Raw genomic sequence first — 24,209 nt, 5'->3', positions numbered from 1 at the left:
AATTGCAGCAAGGCAGGTTTAGTTTGGGCATTAGGGAAAACTTCCTAGCTGTCAGGGTAGTTGAGCACTGGAATAAATTGCCTAGGGAGGTTGTGGAGGTTTTTAAGAACAGTTTAGACAAATACCTGTCAGGGATGGTCTAGATCAGGGGCAGGAAAACTTTTTGACCTGAGGGCCACATTGGGTTTCGTAAATTGTATGGCAGGCTGGTTAGGGGAAGGGGTTGTGGCCTGGCTCCCACCTCCTATCTGCTCCCCACCCCCGGGACTTCTGCCCCATCCAACCCTCCTGTTCCCTGACAGCCCCTCTTGGACCCCTGTCCACACACCCCTGCTTCTTGTCCCCTGACTGCCCCCAGACTCCCGCCACCTCATCCAACCCCTCTCTCATTCCTGACTGCCCCCCTGGAACCCCTGTCCCATCAACCACCCCTTCTCCCTGTCCCCTGACTGCCCCCAGAACCTCTGCCCCTAACTGCCCCCCGCCGGCCCATCCAGCCCCCCCCTTCCTGACTGCCCCTCCCCCCCGGAACTCTGGCCCCCGTTCAACTCCCTGTTTCCCCTCCAACCTCTATCCACACCCCCTGACCAGCACCCCGAATTCCCCTGCCCTCTATCCAACACTCCTGCCCCCTTACCGTGCTGTCTGGAGCACTGGTGGCTGGTGGCACTTGGCTGCCCGGCTTGCACTGGGCCATGCTGCTGCTGCCAGCTCCACCGTGCAGCACAGAGCACCGGCTCAGGCCGGGCTCTGCAGCTGCCCTGCCCCAGGAGCTCAGAGCCCCACTACCCAAAGCATTGCGCCAGCAGCGGAGCGAGTGAGCTGAGACTGCAGGGGAAGGGGGGATAGCAGGGGAGGGGCCAGGGGATAGCCTTCTGGGCCAGGAGCTCAGGGGCCGGGCAGGACAGTCCCACGGGCCGGATATGGCCTGCGGGCCATAGTTTGCCTACCTCTGGTGTAGATAATACTTAGTCTTTCTATGAGCGCAGGGGACTGGATTAGATGACCTCTCAAGGTCCTTTCCAGCCCTATGATTCTATAAAAGCAAAACAATAACCAGGTAGAGATTTTGCACCCGCAACTGTTGCTAAGTGATTCCTTGCCAGACAGGATGCTGTCAAACAAAGTTTTCTTTAAACACCTTAAGATCTGTGTCTTTATCTGGTGATGATACATACTATTAGGACAGGATCTCCTTCTTAACAGGTCGATATTGTATTATTCTAATGTAATTTAAATGGAATGTGAGGATTTGTCTTTCCGCTTCTTGGCTCATGACTGCTGCTCTCCTAATATGGTTGCAGAAAAAGGCCTCAGACCTTACAGTATGTCGCTAGTGATGGCTTCCATCTTTTGGTCAGTAATGGTGTTTGAACAAATCAGGAGCAGCCACATGCCATTGACAGACACTTCTGTTGTATTCAAACCAGTTGGACATTCTAGTACCTAAGCGGGCACAGCTCTCGCTATGGCAGTGCATTTCTCAAGAAGATTGAGGAGTTTGCCAGGCAGGTAGTGCCAAAGGGAGTGATGATCAACAGAGGAAAAGTCAGCTTTTAGATCAGTAAAGACTATAGACACCTCATCCTTCCTGGGACAAAACTCTTGGACTTTTACTATTACACAAATTATTGAAAAAATCTGCACTGTGGTTGATCATCCAGCCATAAACTTGGTTTACTGTAGATGGTGTAGATTGCTTTTGGCAGGCTTAGCAAGTTGAAGAAGAACCAGCGTGAACAGTTTGCTTGGAATGGAAAGCAAAGTGATGCTGTGGTGATGGGAACACATCAGAGCATCGCCTTTCCCTTTCCAAAGTGGGAGAATAATCCCCCAGCACTTGTCATCGGGTCATGTGACAGAGTGCAGGGAGTGAGTAGGTGACCCTGCACTCTGATCACTTAAAGGCTAATTAGTGCCCCAGGAGAAGCTGGTTGGGGTAATGATCTAATCAGGCTGCTGGGAGGGTAAGAACTCAATTGGCCCCATCATCCCAGGGCTGATAAAAGAGACACAGGAAGAAAGCGCAGCGGGGAGGGAGGAAGGAACAGGGCTAGCTGAGCCTAGCCATACAGAGGCCTCCGAGTTGGGAGATTTCTGTTCCCCTCAGTTCCTGCTGAGAGGGTCTAAAGCTTAGCAAAATTTGTAAATAGGCAGGAGCACGGGGGACTGTGGTGATATTGGTGAAGAGTAATAGAATAAAGTGTCACTAAAAACACCCCTGGTGGAGTCTGTGAAATTTCTGCAGCAAACTGGATGGGGGAAGGAGCCAGGGCCCTGTTACAGGCAGTTTCTGATGAATCCATACTTTGTTGCTAATGTGAGTCAGCCGCTCCAAGATGGAATCCTGGTCATGCTTGGTCAGCTTAGCAGCTATAAGACAAATACTGGCAGCATGGCCATTCTTGAGCTTACAGGCTGCACTTTGAACCTCCTTGACAGGGACATCCTCTGTTACATTGAAAGGCAGTCACTGGACTCTCGGGTGCTCCTGCAGCTGCAGATCTGCAGCTCTGATGTGGTTAAAAAGCTTGTGAAAGTTTTTCCGTCTACTCAGGCATTCTGCCCTGGGGTTCAGTATGTGACCACGTCAATCTTTGACAAGCAAAGGTTTGTTTCATGGACTGGCTTTTAAATTGTGCAGTTCTTTATAGACAGTGCTGTACTTGTTTCTGGCAGATGCAGCTTTCATCAATTGAGCCGCCTTTGCCCAAAATGTCTTACTGTCCTGTTTTAAAGCTGTGTTATGCAAGGTACTGAGGAGTTGGTATTCTTGGTTGGTCCTGTTTAAGCAAGTCATACATCATTTTTCTATGCTATCCAGGGTCTGCTGGCCGATCCATTGATGTTTGGGTCTGAGATGCCTTTTCCCCAGCGCTTTATTGGTGACAGCCATATCAGAAGACTGGAAACAGTCCTATAAATTGTTTATTTGCTTGTGTTCCAGGCTTTCATCTTCAAGGGCTAGAGCAGGGGTGGGCAAACTTTTTGGCCCGAGGGCCACATCTGGGTGGGGAAATTACACGTAGGGCTGGGGCAGGTGTGCGGGAGGAAATGCAGGGCATGGGAAGTAGTGTGGTGTGCAGGAAGGGCTCAGGGCAAAGGGTTGGGGCAGAGGAGGGATGTGGGGTGTATGAGGGGGCTCAGGGCAGGGGGTTGGGGTTCAGGAGGGAGTGCGGGGTGTGATAGGGGGTGCCGTGTGCAGGAAGGTGCTCACTGAAAGGGCTTGGGGCAGAGGAGGAGTGTGGGGTGGGAGGTGGCTCAGGGCAGGGGGCAGGGGTGCAGGAAGGGGCTCAGGGCAAGGGTGCAGGGAGGGGGCTCAGGGCAGGGGGTGGGGTGTAGGGTGCAGGAGGGGTTGGGGATGTGGGCTTCAGCCTGACGCTGCTTACCTTGAGCTGCTCTGAGGTGGCAGCGATGCGCAGTGGGGCTAAGGCAGGCTCCCTGCCTGCCCTGGCCCCATGCTATTAGCAGAAGTGGCTGGGACCACGTCCCTGCGGCCTCAGGGGGAAGGGAGGCAGAGAGCTCCGTGCACTGTCCTCACCTGTGGTTACCTTCCCCAAAGTTCCCATTGGCTGCAATTCCCTTTTCCTGGCCAATGGGACCTTCAGGGGGAGGTACCCGCAGGTGAGAGCAGCACGCGGAGCCCTCTGTCCCCTAACCGCCCAGGGGCCACAGGGATGTGGTCCCAGCCACTTCCGGGCATGGCGCGAGGCCCGCGGTGCCACGGGGTGGCAATCCCGCAGGCCATATCCAAAGCCCTGATGGGCCAGATCCAGCCCACAGGCCATAATTTGCTCACCCCTGGGCTAGTGCATCCAATCGTTTGCAGATTTCAGCCTGGTATTCCATTTTGACAGGAGCATCAGCATTTTAGGAGCTTTGAGTTGTGGAATTGCATCATCTCCTCTCTTCCAAGATTCCTCCACCCAAAATAAATAAATAAATACAACGTAAAATCCTCTAGAGGATTTCGCTGCATGAGATCATGCTGGATCTCTCTGTCTGTTATATATGTTTTGCAATGTTGTGTAACCATGTTGGTTCCAGGATATTAGAGCCTGTGTCTTTCACCAACTGAATAAAAGGTCCAATAAAAGATTTTACCTAACCCACCTCGTCTCTGTTATACATGTGTAAAGTACTTCAGCTGTGTAATAGACTAAATTAAAGGATACAACATAGAAGTGGAAGATGGGAGAGATTAGTTAAGTAATGTAGTTCTGAAAATTTGTGTCCACATACCCCGTCTTGTATTTTATATTGAGTAAAGTTGAACAGACATTTGTAAGGCAGTTACTTGCTCCGAACAGCATGCAGTAGATTTCAAGTACAGTAATCTGAAATTGAAGGAACTAGAACACTGATAGCCTAGTGGTGAGCTGGAGCCGGTTCGCACCGGTTCGCAAGAACTGGTTGTTAAATTTAGAAGCTGGTGTAGAACTGGTTGCTAAAGGGGTGGCCTGGCTTTGCCAGGGGCAATTTAAAGGGCCTGGGGCTCCCAGCAGGGGCTGGAGTCCCAGTCTCTTTAAATTGCCACCAGAGCCCCATTGCTGGAGCCCTGGGATAAGGCTGCGGGGCTCTGGGGGCTATTTAAAAAGTCTGGGGCTCCTGCTGCTTCTACTGCCCCGGCCCTTTAAATAGCCGCCAGAGCCCTGCTTCTACGCCAGGGCTCCGACAGCTATTTAAAGGGCCGGGGAGGTAGAAACAGAGGAGTCCCAGCTCTTTAAGTAACCCTCAGAGCCCAGGGGTAGTGGGGGACTCCGGGGGCTATTTAAAGGGTAGGGGCTCCAGCTGCCTCTGCCACCCTGGTCCTTTAAATAGCTGCCAGAGCCCCGCCGCTTCCCCAGGGCTCCGGCAGCTATATAAAGGGCCGGGGCAGTAGAAGCAGGGGAGCGCCGGCCCTTTAAATAGCCCCCGGAGCCCCAGGCTGCTGCTGCTACCCCTTTGGGGGGGGGGAAACGTGGGTTCTGAGGGGGGCAGTTGGGGTCGGATGGGGGCGGGGAGACAGGCACGTGGGGCTTGTACTGTACTCACTGGGTGGTTCCCTACCGGGTCTTTGGCAGCACTTCAGCAGGGGCGTGTGTGTATGTGTGTGTCTTCACTCGCTCCAGGTGAAGGACCTGCTGCCGCAATGCTGCCAAAAACCTGGAGCAAGAGTGAAGACACCCTCCCCCCCCACCTCCACTGCCGAAGTGCTGCTGAGGACCCTAGGGAACCGGTCCTTCGGATTATGGGAGCTCATCACTGTTATAGCCTATTTGTTTTCTTAACTTTAGAAAAGTACAAAATGTTCCTATCATAACATATTCCCAGATTTGGACCTTAGCGTCCAAAATATGGGTGTTAGCATGAAAACCTCCAAGCTTAGTTACCAGCTTGGACCTGGTAAAGCTGCCACCACCCAAAAAATTAGAGTGTTTTGGGGCACTCTGGTCCTCCCAAAAACCTTCCCTGGGGACCCCAAGACCCACATTCCTTGAGTCTCACAACAAAGGGGAATAAACCATTTCCATTCCCCCCTCCAGGTGTTCCCTCCCTGGGTTCCTGGAGAGATACACAGAAGCAAGCTCCGTGAATCTAAACAGAGGGACTCCACCCTCTCCTATTTCCAGTCCTGGAAACACAAGCACTTCCCTCTTCACCCAGAGGGTATGCAAAGTCAGGCTAGTAAATCTAACACACACAGATTTCCCCCTGACTTCTTCCTCCCACCAATTCCCTGGTGAGCTACAGACTCAATTCCCTGGAGTTCCCCACTAAAGAAAAACTCCAGCAGGTCTTAAAAAGAAAGCTTTATGTAAAAAGAAAAAAAATACATAAAAATGGTCTCTCTGTATTAAGGTAACAAATACAGGGTCAATTGCTTAAAAGAAATATGAATAAACAGCCTTATCCACAAAAAAATACAATTTAACACATTCCAGCAACTACACACATGTAAATGTAAAAAACCAAACCTATGGTCTTCCTATCTTTGTACTTACAACTTGGAAACAGAAGATTAGAAAAGCAGGAGGCAGAAAAATCCTTCCCATAGCCGAGAGGGACAGATACAAAACAAAGAACTCACACACAAACTTCCCTCCACCCAGATTTGAAAAAGTCTTGTTTCCTGATTGGTCCTCTGGTCAGGTGTTTTAGGTTACTCCTTTCCAGGTGAAAGAGACATTAACCCTTAGCTATCTGTTTATGACAGTTCCTTTCAAGATTCTGGATTTCACCTTACCAAGTTAGTGGTTAACTGTACAGTATCATATGGGTAGAGATTTTTCTGTCATTTTAAGAGCCAGTGTACTATGTGTATACTAAGTGTCAAATTTCATATTAGAATGAGCTGAAGCATTTTGGGTATCTGAGTAATTGTTTTTGTTTCTTTAGCCTTGAGAAGACTTGCAGTAACTGAGTTAGGAGTTAGTCACTATATTAAAAAACAACTAGATTGGCCAACATTTTAATGGATGCTTTATAATACCTGTATAATAAAAGAAAGTAATGAGGGCTGTCGATTAATCGCAGTTAACTCACTCAATTAACTCAAAAAAATTCATTGTGATTAATCGCACTGTTAATAGAATACCAATTGAAATTGATTAAATATTTTCGATTACTTTTCTACATTTTCAAATATATTGATTTCAATTACAACACAGAACACCAGATGTACAATGCTCACTTTACATTATTATTTGTTATTACAAATATTTGCACTATAAAAATGATAATGAATAGTATTTTTCAGTTCACCTCATACAAGTACTATAGTGCAATCTCTCAATTGTGGAAGTGTAGCTTACAAATGTAGATTTTTTTTCTTACATAACTGAACTCAAAAACAAAACAATATAAACCTTTAGAGTCTACAAGTCCACTCAGTCCTATTTCTTTTTCAGCCAATTGCTAAGACAGACAAGTTTGTTTAGATTTACAGGAGATAATGCTGCCTGCTTCTTATTTACAATGTTACCTCTAAGTGAGAACAGGCATTCACATGGCACTTTTGTAGCCGGCAGTGCAAGGTATTTATTTGCCAGATATGCTAAACATTCGTATGCCCCTTCATGTTTCAGCCACCATTCCAGAGGTCATTCTTCAATGTTGATGATGCTCGTTTAAAAAAAAAATGTTAATTAAATTTGTGACTGAACTCCTTGGGGGAGAATTATATGTATCCTGTTCTGTTTTACCCACTTTCTGCCATATATTTCATGTTATAGCAGCACATGTTCATTTTAAGAACGCTTTCACTTCAGCTTTGACAAAACGCAAAGAAGGTAGCAATGTGAGATTTCTAAAGATAGCTACAGCACTCGACTCAAGGTTTAAGAATCTGAAGTGCCATCCAGAATCTGAGCAGGATGAGCTGTGGAGCAGGCTTTCAGAAGTCTTCAAAGAGAAACACTCAGATGTGGACACCTGAACCACCAAAAAAAGAAAATTAACCTTCCACTGGGAGCATCTGACTCAGATGATGAAAATGAACATGCGTCGGTCCGCACTGCTTTGGATCGTTATCAAGCAGAACCCATCATCAGCCTGATTGCATGTCCTCTGGAAGGGTGGTTGAAGCATGAAGAGATATGAATTTTTAGTGCCTCTGGCACATAAATATCTTGCGACGCCCACTACAACAGTGCCATACGCATGCCTGTTCTCACTTTCAGGTGACATTGAAACAAGAAGCAGGCAGCATTATTGCCTGCAAATTGGAACCAAACTTGTTTGTCTGAGTGATTGGCTGAAGTTTCAATTGGTATTCTATTGTTTAACAGTGCGATTAATTGCAGGAAAAAAATTTTGAGTTAATCAAACTTAATTAATAACTGCAATTAATTGACAGCCCTACTTAAAATCTCTCTCTTTATATTTAATAAACTTGTTTTATTGTTTTATCTAATCCAGGGTGTTCAAGCTGAAGTGTCTCGGTTACTCCATTTGGGGTAACAAGTTGTGTGCATATTATTCTGTTGAAGAAAAGTGGACTTCGTGTATTTGTACTGTCCAGGAAAGGGCTGGGCGGTACAAATGTCTGAGTTGCTTTCAACAGTGACTTTGGAGTTACTTTATTTTATTTTTGACAATGTGACAGAAAAATATTTTTTTCTTTTCCTACATTATTCCACTGTCCTGACCCCTGACAGGTGATATGGGTCTCATAGCCAGGGCAGGCAATATTCAATCCTGAAGATTAAAGTCTGTTATCTCACAATGCTGAAGAGTTAGAAATGGGACCTTTAAGGCAATGGAAATGAGAATGCTAGCTTCCCAGTGCAACACGCAGCACTTTCTTCTAGGCCTGGAATGTCTTGAGATATTGGATTTTTTAGATGGTGGGTTTTTTATTGTAGGTGTACAAAAGCCATTTTTAAAAATCATTTGTAAGATTTTTTTTTAATGTTTAATGCAGTCGTTCTATTTCTCTTTGTCTCTGTCTGTCTTTCTAAGACCTGTATAGGCTGATTGATTAATACAAGAGAATTCATCTCTGTACTACAGCCCTATCGCACTGTCTTAACCAGTGCATAGGGACCGTCTGGCCCTCCTGGAAATGCTCCTATATGGGGCATTCTTTATTTTTATGGGGGGAGTAGTCAGGGCGGTCCCATGGCCCAGCAACACCACGTACTGCAATAGCCCTTAGGGGCCATGACAGCAAGGGCAAGAGATAGGACAGCCCTCAGGGGTGAAGCAGAGAGAAGTTGCGTCTCCTCTTGTGATGAATGTGGTCCAGAGTAACCAAGGCAGCTGGCCACAGAGGTGGCCAGGATACAAAATATTAATCGTAGTAAAATGTTTAAAACTCTCTAAAATAGTCAGGACACAGACTGGTGTCAAAACTTATCACACATGACATGCAGCAGTTAATTTGTATGATACCATAAATGGATACAGCCCTTTCACATTGTGCATCATCTAGAAAACAAAACACAGTTGTGGAACAAACCCAGTTACTCAGCAGGAAGATGGTGCAGCTGCTAACAGTTGTACAGTGAAGCATGGAAAGATGTGTGCTTGACAATCTATAGAGACAGAAGCCACTGTCTGATTGCTATCAACTTGTCCATGGTGGTGTATTCTACAGTCTTGGCAAGCTTTCTACCATTTTTTAAATCAGGGGTCGCCAACCTGAGCCTGAGAAGGAGCCAGAATTTACCAATGTACATTGCCAAAGAGCCACAGTAATATGTCAGCAGCCCCCCATCAGCTCTTTCCCCCGCTTCTAGCGCCTCCTGCCCATGGCAGCCCCGCCAATCAGTGCCTCCCCCTCCCTCCCCGCACCTCCCATTAGCTGTTTTGTGGCATACAGGAGGCTTTGAGGGAGGGAGGGGGAGGAGTGCGGGCGCGGCAGGCTCGGGAGGGGGCAGAGTGGGGGCAGGGCCTGTGGCAGAGCCAGGGGTTGAGCAGTGAGCACCCCCCGGTACATTGGAAACTTGGTGCCTGTAGCTCCAGCCCTGGTGTCGGTGCCTATACAAGGAGCCTCATAGTAACTTCTGAAGTGCCGCATGTGGCTCCGGAGCCACTGGTTGGCCACCCCTGATTTAAATCAATCACTGAACTATCTTCTACATCCTGGAGATTTAATAAAATGCATGCAAATAAGTTTATCTGCAATTTTTAAATTAAAAACAAAACCATCCCAAAAGTGTATCAGTGGAAAAATTTGAAGGTATTCCCATTTTCACAATGCTGAAAGTTTTAACTGATTTGTTAAGTAAGTGTAAATCTTTGGAAGTGCTCTTCTCTTTATTTAAGTTATTAGATATATTTTGGTGTATCCATCATTTAACCGTTTATTAGAATGGCAAAACTGCATTTACCAACAATACATTTTCCAAGAATATACATTTTTTTCTAGTTTTATTCATGATATTTTTTGCAAAAGGAATGGGCCCATATAACGGTAATCATAGGATTGGAAACAAAATTGGTGCTTTCATCTTGGCTATAATAACAACAAATAGCAAAACAGAACTGCAGTCTAAATGTACCACTAACTTTCATTTTGTAATCCTTCTTATACACTAACCATTTAAGTTTTTGTGTGTGTAGACAATAGACACTGGCGTATTAATACTCTTCTTAAAATTCTAGGATTTCAATTTGTGAATTGCTAGCTTCAGGCAGATAATTATTGTTCATTGAGAAGACTGCACATCAGGATGTGATATAGAAGGCAAGAAAATGGCCGCCAGTTCCCTAGCTCTTGATTTTCATTTTTGGACTTCTAGAAAAAAAGTATGATATAGGTCCCAATCTACAGCAGAGGCCTGAGCTAGCAGAACTAAGAATCATAAGTAAAAGACTTTGAGGTTGGATGACCTAATATTTTAAAACTATTTTACTTAAACCTTCTTCAGACAAGATCAGTAGACTACATGTAAAACTTTCTGACGTGAAACAACTTGGTGGGGAATATGAATTTTTGGTGATCATACCACCCTCAAAATGAATATACCAGGTTTACCACAGTTTACCTTTATTCATTTACCCAGTATGCATGCCCACTGTGTGTTGCTTTGGGACTCATTCAAAGCCCATTGAAGTCAGTGAAGAGCCTCTTCATTAGTTTCAGGGGGCACTGAATCACACCTTTTGTTAGCCTTATTCATGGGAGACAGTAAAATACAGGTCTTACCGGTACGGGGCCCACTCTGCTACTGAAGGGCGGGACCTCAGGCAGAAGGGGCGGAGCCAGGGTGAAAGTGAGTTACATTTCTTACTGGTTCAATCCAGAGACAAGCAACCCACCTCTCCTACATACTTCATACCTCCCATTGCATGACTTTGATATACAAAATAAAGTTACTACTACTAGTACTGTCTGTAAGAAAACTTTAATATTGGAATAAGCCTAAAAAGTAAAAACTCACTGTCACATTTTTCTCCTTGTTCTTTCTCCTCCTCCAGTCAGGCTGCCGATGTGGCTTGGCTCTGTGTTCCCCCAACCCCCGCACTCAGCAAGGGCTGCAGTGGCTCCCCTCTAGCTTGTAGCAGGGGGACTGGCTAAAGGAGAAGCCTCCCCAGGACACCTGCTGCCTTCATAGGAACAGTTTGAACTCAGCTGTTCACTCTGTGGGATTAGGGGCCATTTATGACATCCTTGTTAATTTCACTCACAGTTGTTGGGGGGTGGGAGGTGAGACCAAGGCAGGGGCAGAATACAATAGGCATTTAACTGCACATCTTAAATCCAGAGCTAATAAAATCCAGTGGAAAGGGAAAACTCACTGTCACATTGGTTTCTCTTCTTCTTCCTCCAGCCAGGTTGCCCACAGGGCTAGGCTCCATGCTTCCCCTCCCCCGAACCTGGCACTCAGCAGGGGCAGCAGCAGCTCCCCTCTAGCTTGCAGCAGGGAGCCGGGGGACTGGCCGAGGGAGAAGCCTGCCCAGGATGCCTGCTGCCTGCATAGGAACAGTTTAAACTCACCTGTTCGCTCCCTGGTTCAACTGGCGGGCTTAGGGAACATTTCTGGCATCCTTGTTAATTTCACTCACCGTTATTTGCTCTGGGGGGCGGTGAGACCAAGGCAGGGACAGAATAGAATAGGCATTTGGCTGCACAGCTTAAATCCAGAGCTAATAAAAGCCAGTGGAAGGAAAAAAGTCACGGTCACATTGGTTTCTCTCCTCCAGTCCCCCTACTCCCTGCTGCAAGCTAGAGGGGAGCCGCTGCAGCACCTGCTGAGTGCGAGGGGTCAGGGGAACGCAGAGCCTAGCCACGTTGGCAGCCTGTCTGGGAGGAGAGAATCCAGTGTGACAGTGAGTTTTTCCTTTCCAACCTTTTTTTAGCTTTGAGTTTAAACTGTTTTTATGCAGCCAGAAGAGGTGAAAGTAAGCCAGTACTGAATTCTCCACTTATCTGCTGGTATGCTGCTGCACCCTTTTTTACTGGTACTCCGTACCAGCCCGAACTGGCTTACTTTCACCTCTGGTCTTATTGTACCTTGCAGTTTCACTGATCTGCTGTTGTGTGATTCACCTATTATGACTGATCATACAGGTCACCGGTGCCATACAGACACAAATCTCTATGCTTGTGGCTTTGATCATAGACTACACCTCTTCAGCATTCTGGTGGACTCATGCTGAGCTTAACCTGTGCACTGCTCAGCAGCCGCAGAATTATAGTTTCTGTTTCAGTGAACATCCTGTTTCCTGATATGCAGCCTAGCCACATTTCTGCTTATTCTCCCGTTTTCTAGTAAGCATATTGACTAATCAGAACTCCATAGCTTGGTTGTATGGATCTCGTTTTCCTCACTGGAATGTATGAAACTGTGTGTACAAAGAGGGGATTCTACATATGTACTACCATCCGTTTGTTGTACTGTTCAATCCACTTTTGTCAGTACCTTTCTGACCCACATGATAATGAATGCATGGATTTTGCAGTTTATCTCATCATGCATCTCAGCTCTTACACATGCATCCTTCCTACTGGAGGGGCTAGTCAAAATATGGATGTACTTCTGTACTGCCACTGCCACTTGGAGATATACTTCTCTCCCCCGCATCCCCCCAAAAAATCTTAAATGCAAATTTTGAAAGAAAACCATAATTTGCTCATAAGTTATAATGTTCAATTTGCATAGAGCTAAGCTTGGACTGTTTCTTGGCAGTAACTTTGGAGTGTGCACATTATTTCTTTCCAAAGTGGCTGGCTTTCTACAGGAGTCACTTTTCTAGTAAAGATATGCTGCAGTTTTCCAAAATTATCTTTAACTCATAGACTCATAGACTCTAGGACTGGAAGGGACCTCGAGAGGTCATCGAGTCCAGTCCCCTGCCCTCATGGCAGGACCAAATACTGTCTAGACCATCCCTAATAGACATTTATCTAACCTACTCTTAAATATCTCCAGAGATGGAGATTCTACAACTTCCCTAGGCAATCTATTCCAGTGTTCAACTAACTATGGCCACCAGCTTTTTAGCTGAGTGACACAATGAGAGAATTTCAAGGGATTCTTGACTAAATTTCCAAATATCTTTTCCAAATATTTGGTGGTGCCTATCAATATGCTGATAAGCTACCTCCATATTCTTTATGTAGGCTGACACTTATCAGGCCTTTTGTTTTTAAATCCAGGTGGCTTTTTAAACTATTTCAGTAGTTGGATGATAAAGCAATAACTATGAATTGAATTCTCTGTTTATCTTTTCACACTGTTTTTCTGAGTGGATTTTATCTATGAAAGAAGATGAAAGTATTTGGGAAAAAGTGATGTCACTTTATTTTCCTAATGGGGTTTATTGAGTCTGTCTCAGAACCATAAGGTTTCTTCTTGTGTTTTAATCCTTCCATTCACTGCTGCATCTCAACAACTGTCCCACTAGCTGAGGGCTAGACTGGACATGGCTTCTGTCACGATAGTGCTGCAGTAGACAGACAGACAGATTAATGATCTGCTGTAAGGTGTATATGTATGAGAAATCATCTTGCCAGGATCTGTAGTGTTGAGAAACCTCGATCTAACTTCACATAACCAGACTACACTTTGTAATCATCAGAAAGTGATCAGGATTTCTTTGTCACAGCTTCCTTGGTTCAGCAGTTACTCCCATAGCCACAGGAAAGACATTATGGGCTTGATTTTTAGAAGCGCTGAGCACCCACCACTCCAGTAAAAGTCAATGTGAGCATCTCTGAGTGCTCAGCATTTCTTGAAATCAGGCTTTATATGCTGAAAAGCAGAAGAATGAGGTAGTGGTTAAGGGAAGACTTCAGGTGCCATGATGCCCCTGGCAATGTTGATTTGTGCTTTTCCTTTCAGAGGTTTTTCCCCCTTGGTTTTTCATTAAGAAAAGACAATCAGCTCTTTGAGGCTAGAAACTGAGACTCTCCATTACATAAGAGTTGCTCAATCCCATCCAAGAGAAAAATAGGGCAGCAATGTGCACTGTGAGATGTGATTTCTAAAGCACACTAATGTATTGTGCATTAATTGGTCAGTGTAGACGCTGTGGGTGCACACTGAAGGTTCCCTAACATGCTTCTGAAAGCAGGTGGGGAATCTTGAGTGCACACTGGCAGAGTCCTCACAGGCCAATTAATGTGCCACTCATTAGTGCGCTTTAGAAATCACACCCCCACAGGGCACATTACCCAACTGTACAGACAAGCCAATAGTGAAAATTGTGTTTAGGATGACTGTAGCCACAATCCTGCAATGAGATCCATGGGGTCAGACCCCTTTGCCCATGCAGAGCACCACTGCAGGATCAAGGCCAAGACTGCAAGCCCTTTGGGGCGGGGACTTCTTGTTATATATGTGTTCAGAGTCTATAAGAATGGAGCCCTGGTCCCTGAGTGGGGTCATGAGATGATACTGCAATACAAATACTAAACAATAATTACTTGCGTGCACATGGCGGAAACAGCAACGTTGGAATAGGCATGCACATTTAAACATGACAATCTATAATGAAAGTGGCCCATAAATATTGTAAAAGACATGAAACATTTATTTTAGCAGATGGTCATGCATTACTGTATATTAACATTAGGACTTAACCACACACACAAAAAAAAACCCCACTGACTGAGTTTTTGAAACAACTATGTTTAGTAGTTTTGAATAAAAATGAAAATCTAGGAGAATGTCCTGATTGCTCTGTCTTACAAAGAATTGATCTAGTATCAAAAGATTGAATCAATAATAATAATAAACACCTCTAGCTGTTATAGCAAGAGTTCTCACACAGGGGATCAGGATCCCTCAGAGGGTTGTGAGGTGTCAGCCCCCACCCCAGACCCTGCTTTGCATTCAGTATTTATAATGGTGTTAAATATATTTAAAAGTGTTTTTAATTTATAAGGGGGGGGGGGGTCACACTCAGAGGCTTGCTGTGTGAAAGGGGTCACCAGTACAAAAGTTTGAGAATCACTGTATTATAGAGTACCAGACATTGACATAATACCTATGAATTTGCTTTTGGCAGGTACAGTATGTTAAGGTTATGAAGGCTGGAGCAGGCTTTTAAAAGGTTCGTTGAATGCACAATGTAGCAAAGTTGTGCAAGATAATTGTCTACATTGAAGTCTTTGGGTTTGTCTGCACTAGACTTTCTGACCTCAGGTTAACTGATTGCCAATTAACTGGAGGTACCTAAGTTTTTAGAGGCCTTTTGTTCTGGGTTACAAACATTTGTACTTTACCCAAGGCTGAGGCATAGCAATAAATTAACTTGAGGTAAAAAATTCTAGTGTACAGCTACCCTTTTAGAGTTGCCAGATCTCTCAGGATCAGGCTCTTAATTGGCAGATGGAGTCAATATTTCCAGCTTGGACATGTATTTACTCTGAATTGTTTGAATTTATATATTAGATTCACAGAGAGGTTTTAGATTCACTGGAAAGGTTGCACTGTTTGGAAGTTGGTTTAACTCTAAAAGGTATTAAACTTCTGTACAGTGCAGCCTCTCCAGGGCATTGTTATTGAAAGCCAACAAATTGGCATGTTCTCGTCAGGCTGTTACAAAATATGTTTGTTGTAAGGTTTAATTAAGTTGAAAGTTGGGTTGTAGTAACCTTATTAGGGCATTAGAGACTTGGAATAAGGACATACTGTTTGCAGCAAAAGAGAAGTATGATAGTCTCAAAAAATGTGGTGGGTGGGGAGGCACAGGTATATACAGTGTCACTTAAAATGCATTCAGATGGATTGCACTGATTATTCTAGAGAGCAAATGAGAGGCTTAGTACTGTATTTTAACTACCTATAATTTGATCTCCTTTTTCTCAGGGTAAACAGAATAGCTACAGGCTTCTCCAAGTTTTCTAATTGACAGCAAGTGAAGTTCCAGATTAATAGGTTTTTTAGGTCTTAATTTTCTCTCTGTTCTTCAGGGAGTCAGTATCCCTGATTAAAAAAATAATTCCAAGCTTCACAAGGACAGAAACTTTATTCCACTGGTCGAACAAATTGAATACAATTGTGTCACTATACAAGAAACTTCAAGCAAATGTTCCATTCAGAACCCTTACATAATCATAGCTGGTTTGGGTTTCCTACAGTTCTGAGCTTTCCCCTTTTGATTATCATCTGATCTGAAAGAAGGCATAGTATTTCAGGTAGAGAGTCTCACAATAAATTCCCACAATAAAGCAATTCAGTGCAACTCTTTTATTAGTGTGAATAGTATCTGCAGAGTTCTTTTCATCTGTGGCTTTGCTAGAAGAAACGATTTAAATTTAACCAGCTTGCTAGCTTAACTGATTCAGGAATTACAAGCAGAGTATCATTTTGTTTTGATAATGGAATTTATTACAATGGACTCTATCTACTGTTCTTAAATGACCTCACTTATCCTTCCTGAGTCATGGACATTTTATGACTTAAAGCTTAATAAAATTCCACACAAACTGATTTAAAAAAAAAAGATTTTTTACCTATTTGTATTCAGTCTGATGGAATTCCTTACCCCAAAACATCCACAGAAAGTCCGTCTGAAGTTATATAAACCAAATGTAAGCCTCCTCCCTCATCTCTTCCCATAATGTAACACGGGGGAGTAATGCTGATGGGTGGTTTGGGGCGCTGACCCCAGGAGAGGATGGAAATGTTATCTGCCCTTTTATTGAGGCGATAGAAGTGCCTTTTGTTACAGAAATTCACATTTGAATTTGGATCGTAGTTGAACCTTGCTTACTGTTGGATGTCCAGAGAGTAATCATAGCCTGTAGAAAAGAGTTGTGTGTGTTTTTTGTTTGTTTTTATTTTTTGCCATCTTCACTTGGCAAAGAGGTAGCAGCTTTTGCTCTTGGATATGGACTCCACCATAGTCGTCCTCCGTGCCTTTATTACTTCAAGATTGGCTTCCTGTAGCATGCTCTGCATAGGGTTGCACTGGGAGACCATTTAAAAACTTCAGTCAGTTTAGAACATGGCTGTCCACCCGCTTAGTAAAGATTCATACATGTGCTCCACAGACTGCATTGACTTCCAGCTGGTTATTTTGAATATTTCGACCTACAGTGCCCATTAAGGTTTGGAGACCTCTTCTCTCCTTCACAGATGAAGTCATCGAGGGCACTTCAGATATCAATCCCTAGCTTTGTATGTCTCAGGGCACTGGCAGACATTTCCAGTGCAGGGTCCTGATCTTTGAAACTTGCTTTGTCCCTCTTGGTCCTACAGATCCTGAGTTTGTCTACCTTTTAAGGTACACTGCAATGCGTATCTGCTCACTTACGGCTTGCTTACATAGGCAGATCGACCAGCATTGCTATAGCAGAATTATACTAAAGAATAGCAATTGTTCTGAAATAAAGTCCCTTTTATTCGAGAATAGAGCATCAACATGGGGAAGTTATATTGGCCTATCCCTAGCAAAAAAATTATTTCATTATAGCTATGCTTGTCAATTTCCTCATGTACGCCTGTTCTAAATGGATGAGTTGATCTGAGAAGAGTATTATGGCTGGCAGGTACATCTAAATCTGTTTGCGTATGTATTTTAGGCTGTTTGTTTGCGTGGGTGCCTAGATCTCTTTGGAAGCTTCAGTATATATGTCGGAAAAATAAATAAATGTATTGATAACTAGTATTAACAGGAGGATTTCTAATGCTATTATTACTACTTTTTATTCCAGGAATGCACGCCAGAGAAGCTAGAATTAAAAAAGAAGATTTTTGGTCAGTTAGATCTTATTGTCAATAATGATGTTATCCTAAGCAGCTCAACTTCCACTCTTTTGCCTACTAAGTTGTTCACTGGCCTTAAGCATGTGAAGCAGTGTATTGTGTCACATCCTGTAAGTACTCCAACAGACTCTGTTAATTGCTTTATGTTTAATCCTACATGTTTAATCTGAGTTTTAATACCAGAGAGGTATCCTGCAGGCTGCTGAGTGCTCCTGAAAGAAGCCTAGAGTGCCCAAGGGCTAATGCTGAGCGCTCAGGACCGGACTTTCAGAAGTGTAGAGGGTTCACAACTCGAGCTGAAGTCAGCGGGAGATTCAGGTACCTGAAAATCAGGCCCCCTGTTAGCTCAGGATCTGTGTAGAAAGGCTTCTGCATAACAAGAAGGATGGTCCATTGGTCTGAGCACTAGTCATAGAATATGAGAGACCTGAGTTCAAGCCCATACTTGGTTACAATCCTTCTGTGTGATCTTGGGCAAATCACTTAGTCTCTCTGTGCCCCAATTTCCCCCTTTGTAAAATGGGGATAACTGTATTTTCCTAATGTTGGCCTGTGAGGTGCTCAGGTGCTGTGGTAATGAGGGCTATAGAAGTACCATAGATGGATAATTTGGAGAAAGGTGCACATTGCTCACCAAAGTCTGCACTTAGAGGAGCATAGCTGAGAAAAAGTGAATGGGATTACAATTGCAGTAGGGGTTGGGGGCAGCACTCGTGCTTTGTTACAATCCAGTGTATGCAAATACAATGTATAGTGGCCATTTATAGCATTTCGGGTGCTCTTGCTGGACAATACTATTGTTCATGAGAGCTACACGTATAAGAACTTGAGAGCAGGGCTTGAGGACCAGCCACTGACAGAAATGTGTCCATGTCCATGCAGTCCTTGAACTGTCTGCTGAAATTCACAAGGGTGCCAGTTGTCCTGTGGCTCCATGGAGTGCTGGAAAGGAACGTGGGTACAATTTCAAGCTGTTTATAGGACTTTCTTTCAGAATTCCAGGACTTTAATGAACTATTTATTTAATTATTCCTTAGTGTTTACATAATGAAGTTCTTGACTGTGGTGAGAAATGCTGCTTGGGACTGGGATATGACTGGGAGAGGTTTCTCTTTTGTTAAATGAATGGGTATAGTTTTTGGAGGCACTCTGTTTTGTAGCTTTCTTGGAATAGTGCTTCATGTGACATTCACTAATGCACCCAGAGTATATTAGAGGGGCAGGTCAATATAAATTAATAAGTAAAATAAATGAATCTTGAAAGAAGTTGTGTAGACTGCTTGGAAGTGTAGTTCACTTATGACAACAGCAAAATTATTGCAGAAAATCTTTCCTTTGAGATGCTGTCTTGAAAAGAGAGATGTTATTTATAATCAGCATCTGAATAACAAACGGTTTTGAAAATTAGAAATGAATGAATGAATTGAATTAGCATAAAGTATACTGGTAATATTGGAGTGAACTCATGCTTGGTGTAACTCCATTGACTTCTGTGGAGTTAAAGCTGTGGGTGGATTTGGCCCCCCTGGCCTGATTTTCTGATATGTTGAGTGCAGGCCATTCTTGTGAACTGGCTTTGTGACAGCCCTGTCCTTCTGAAAATCAGGCCCATCCTGGTTATTGGAAAACGCCCATTCTGTTATAAAGTTGTACGAGCAGAAATAGGCTTTAAATTGTATTAGTTCAATGTAACAATGTTAATTAATACAATTTTTTTGTTGTTGGTCCTTGTCAAGGTAAATCCTCCCTATTATGTGCCGCTGGTTGAACTGGTTCCCCATCCAGAAACAGAGCCTTCTACAGTGGATAAAACCTATGCCCTGATGAAGAAGATTGGACAGTCACCCGTCAAATTAACCAAAGAGATAGATGGGTTTGTTCTGAACCGTCTCCAGTATGCTGTTATTAGTGAGGCATGGAGACTTGTGGGTGTACGTGTAACTTCATTTTCTTTACATACACTACTAGTTTTATAGGCACAACAAACAAAGAATATTGTAGTATTTAAATTTCCTTTAGCTTTCTGTCTTCATCATTATTAAACGTTCAGCCCCTTAGATTTCATAAAAATAAAGACAGGTATGTAAATTTTACAAAAAATAGAAGTTTTGATGCTATTACATACTGAAGACAGAGGAAGAAAAGCTAAATGATAGCAAAATGAGAAACACTAGAACTGTTCCAAAATATGGTCATTTTCAACATAGCCAGAAGAGCAAGGTTAAAGGGTCAGAAACCACAATATTGATTTTCAGGTTGTCTCTTTTCATTTCCTGCTGCTTTCAGAATGTTGTTGGCATACTTTTTGCGCTTAGTGAAAGGATAATGAAAATAATATTTTAAATAGAAATCCATTTACCTTTCAGGAATTCATCTCTCAGGTAGCTATTTGATACTGGTATTTAAAGACAGATTTCTCCACCTCCTTCCCATTCAGACTTTTAGTTCATAATCATCTGTTTGTGACACTGCAACTTTTCCCACAGCTACATGTTCTATGCCACAAAGTACCTTTCAGCAGGAGGAGATGAGTAGTGCACCCACTATTACAGTGGCAGATTAAATTGTGTTTTGAACAGGGCCAGTTTTTTTTCTTGAAGAACATTCTGATTTCTCAAGCTGTTTAAAAATAAAAAAGCACAGGAATCTCAAGTTTGTACGTCATCATAATTAGAGTAATAATAACTAGATGTTTATCAACCACACGTCCTGAAGGATCCTGAAGCATTTTACAAATTTTATATTTATATTTCAGTTCACCCGTGACTGGTGGACAGCCTCTGTTCATAGTCCCACAGGAACACTGTCTAACAGTTTAGATCAGGAAGTGAATAAGAAGGCTGTGTCCAGTTTATACTATGTTGTGGAGTATTGACTGACCTTGAATGTATAATGGGAATTGCTTTTTATAACCAAATAATACTGACAAATAAGTTCAAATAGTGAACAAAATGGTGCTTGAAGTTCTGAAGTATAGGATATTTCCATGTTTTTAGTTGAAGAAAGTGTAACAATGCTATGATTCTAATTGCCATGTATTATGATATAGATTCCCCTCAGATATGTTAGTTTTAAGTTGTCCTCCATTTGTATTAAGTGGGATAACAAGACAATTACTCTGTCTGAAATCAAAAGAGAGTGAAATGTAGTGAAGTGTTTAAATCGTTGGTAGTTTAACCTCCAGGAACAGAACACTCATCAACAAATGTCAGGCTGCACTCAAGTTTCTAAGGATAGAAGTTAATGGGGCCATTTTGGAGTCTTTGGTTCATGTGTTCCCTATGTTCTGGAAGAGTTTGAGGTATATTTTTGGTTATTTTTCCTGAATTTCATTATCAAAGCCCTCAGGGAAACTATCAGCCTTCACTTTTTCCAGCAGCGTCATAAGTGAGTGTATAATGCCTGCAGCTTTGCACTCTCTCCAGTAGATAATTGTCTCAAGTGAGGCTGAGGTTTGGAAAGTTAAGGACCTTACTATGGCGTATGTTAATCATGCTTGTATTTTTCTACTCTCAGCACCTCGTCTCACTTTTGTCTGCCATTATACTTGTCATAATGTCTGCACTTGGATCAGACCCCACTGATTTTGTTGTATAATTGTATAGTTCTTCTCTATATAGAGATGCTTGTATTACTGGTGTCCACACAATTAATGAAGAATGTAGATTAATAAGTGCTTGGGTACCTTGGTGATATGTACCTTTCCTTTACGTACCTAAGACACAGACAAATCCCCTCCCACCAAAAACCTGTATACCTGCAAATGCCTTGCCCTGGCCTGATTCTCCAGCATTTTTACGTGCAGGGCAGGTGTACTGTGGACCTTAAATAGATGTTGATGAGTCCTTAGTCTGTCATCTCATCCTCTGTGGTTAGTGGATGGATCTGTTTTATTTATACTTTATCAGTTCCCATCCATCAGTCCATTAAGAGGTGAGCTTTGAGGAGGAATTTGGAGGAAGGAGCTGGAAGCTGCATGGCAAATGAGATTGAGGATGTTAATGCAAGTGGAGAGGAGAAGTTAGAGAAATCACAGAGGTGCTAGAGGATGCAAAGAGGACATAAAGGGAAGCAGAAATAGCACAACATAAATCCTGAATGACGGAGTGGTGCAAGAGGAAAATGTAGGAAAAGCGGTGGTATGTAGAGCCTTCAAGGTGAGCAACTGGAATTTGTGGAATTAATGTGGAAGGAGATGTAGAGCCTTTGAAGAGACTCAGGAGGAAGAGGATGTGCTCAGAGGGGCAGGAGAGCGTCTGGCTCCCTCAGGGACTATGCTTTAATGGACTTTCCTCTGTATTTTGAAGTTTTGATAAAAAATATAAAATCCATAGTTCTGAGCTATTTTTATTCCAGATGCTTCCAACAGCTCTTGAAAAGCTAATGAATCCCTCCCACCCCATGTCTCCAGTAACATAAGCATCACATCAAAACCCTGGAGTTGGGTAATACTTGAATGCTCCCTATTTAAAATTACATTTAATGATGCACAATTTTAAAGTATTTTGAAAGATAATTTTTAAAGAACTGCATCCCCCCCTAGAGCTTGATTATTTTATACTGGAAGTTCTTTGCAGCAGTCAGGACAAAACTGAATTGAGAGTTGGGGTATGTTAAATGAGCTTTTGCTTAAGCATGTGTGAACCTTTTTTGAAGGATTCCTCTAGGATGGCTAATTTTTTAGTTGTTGGTGCACCCAGAAAAGTACACACTAACTTTTTCTCCCACAAAATCTGTAATTGTGAGTGCAAATACTCTTTTGTGGTCCCAAAGTGAATTTCTGCACATGCAAATCTGTAGTAAAGCACATTGGGCTGTGCATGCAAATACAGGGTATTGTAGGCAAGCGTGCACTTTTTATGCACATGTTGCTACCACAGCTGCAACCTTTTGCTCGCTACACTCAATATCCAAAATTCTGGTTTCTGTGAAATAATGATACTAGGACTTTAATTGTTCGTGGCATTGTGTATGTATGGCCAAAAATTTCAGATTTAGGTGTCTAAAGTTGGGTGTCTACAGTAAGTATATTTAGCCACCAAAATAAGTGGCCTGATTACAAAAGATGGTAAGAATGCCAGTCTCCTTTGAATTCACTATAAATTATGGGTGTCCAGAATTTCACAAAATCAGGCCTCCAACTTTGTGCCTAAAGATGGATTTAGGTGCCTAACTTTGAAAGTTTTGGCCGTATTTGACAAAATACTGACCTTAAAGTATTAAGAACTTGAAAGTTCCTAGTTAATTGTTAAAATGTTGACTTACATTTTTGCATTCTCTAGGCTGTTTTTAATTAGAGTTGAACTTTGACCACTGAAGAGAGAGTGCTGACAAAGAGGCATGCAACTTGCTTGCTTAGGTTTTACCCAAACCTCCAAGTTTCACATCCCTGGCCCCTGCCATTCTGTTCTCTTATAACATAATTATATTTTAGACAATTATGGTTGTAATCTTTAACCACTTGATGGCTAAATTTATGTTCTGTAAGATTATACAAATAGAATAACTCAAGTATTATTGGGACATTGTGATTCCTAGCTTTGCCTACTACTTTCTTGCCAGCTTTTGCAATTTTATTGCACGTCCTGCCATTCTTGGTATTTTTCTAAATGACCCAGCTCTTGGAGTCATGTTGCTATGTGAGAATCTCAGCTTCCATTTAAAAAAAAAAGTCACTTTGTAGCCCTCAAGGATGAGGAGAAAAATCTTGAAAATGTGAACTCTAAAGGTTCAAAAACAAGTTAAAAGAACCCCCAAATATATAAACATATATTATGCCAATGGCTTGATTTTTGAACTCTTGGAGTTGGCAATATTACTGCTCTTTGTAAAGAAATATTGTGTGCTCACACAACTTGCTGCTTAACTCCAGCAGGTGTGCGAACAAGGTAAGGCAGTGGTTACTCCTGCTTGGGGGCAAAGGGCATCACTGGGCATGCTGGCTGGTCAAACAGGCTAGTGCTTAAGGGCATGTTGTGTTTAGAATCTGGGTGCATCCTGTGACCTCTCCTCATCCACTTCACCCTGGCAGGGGGTTCCATAATTTAGCCCATAAAGTGTTGTTGATGGAAATGTGCTGGTAGAGATACAACGCATCCTTGAAAGTGAAATCTGATTTAAGAGCTATCATTTAAAAACTATACGGTTATTTAACTTGTTTAAATTTGATGCTGTTTCTCGCATTTTATGCTATTTTTCAGTGGTGACCATTACTTAGCATGAACTCATTTGTGGCACTTTTATGTTACACAGCCAAATTCTGTTCAGTTATATAGGAGCAATCCTACTGATATCAGTGAAAGGACTCCAGTGTAACCTTGGTTCTGTTCCTGCAAACTCTTACACATCTGCAGAAAATACACGGTCACATGCATAAGACTTTCCAGGACCGAGGTGTATGTGCAGAATTCAGCTCAGAAGTATCACAAAAGCTTAGAGGAGAAATGAACATACAGTAGAACCTCAGAGTTACGAACACCAGAGTTACAAACTGACTGGTTAACCACACACCTCATTTGGAACTGGAAACATGCAATCAGGCAGAAGCAGAGACAAAAAAAAACC

At 43.0% G+C, this 24,209-nt stretch overlaps 1 protein-coding gene across 2 annotated transcripts in view; it reads left to right on the top strand.

Moving 5' to 3' along the window:
- Window positions 1–24,209, top strand: part of CRYL1 (crystallin lambda 1) — a 76,012-nt gene that overhangs the window by 22,615 nt on the left and 29,188 nt on the right. For both annotated transcript variants that reach the window (XM_030561679.1, XM_030561669.1), the window contains 2 exons: window positions 17,594–17,755; window positions 19,382–19,576. In XM_030561679.1, coding sequence (XP_030417539.1) covers window positions 17,594–17,755; window positions 19,382–19,576 — 357 coding nt within the window. The remainder of the gene's footprint in view (window positions 1–17,593; window positions 17,756–19,381; window positions 19,577–24,209) is intronic.

Source organism: Gopherus evgoodei, chromosome 1 (genome assembly GCF_007399415.2).
Source record: "Gopherus evgoodei ecotype Sinaloan lineage chromosome 1, rGopEvg1_v1.p, whole genome shotgun sequence".
NCBI lineage: Eukaryota > Metazoa > Chordata > Testudines > Testudinidae > Gopherus > Gopherus evgoodei.
The sequence above is the reverse complement of the archived record's forward strand: the minus strand, read 5'-3'. Positions and strand labels throughout refer to the sequence as shown.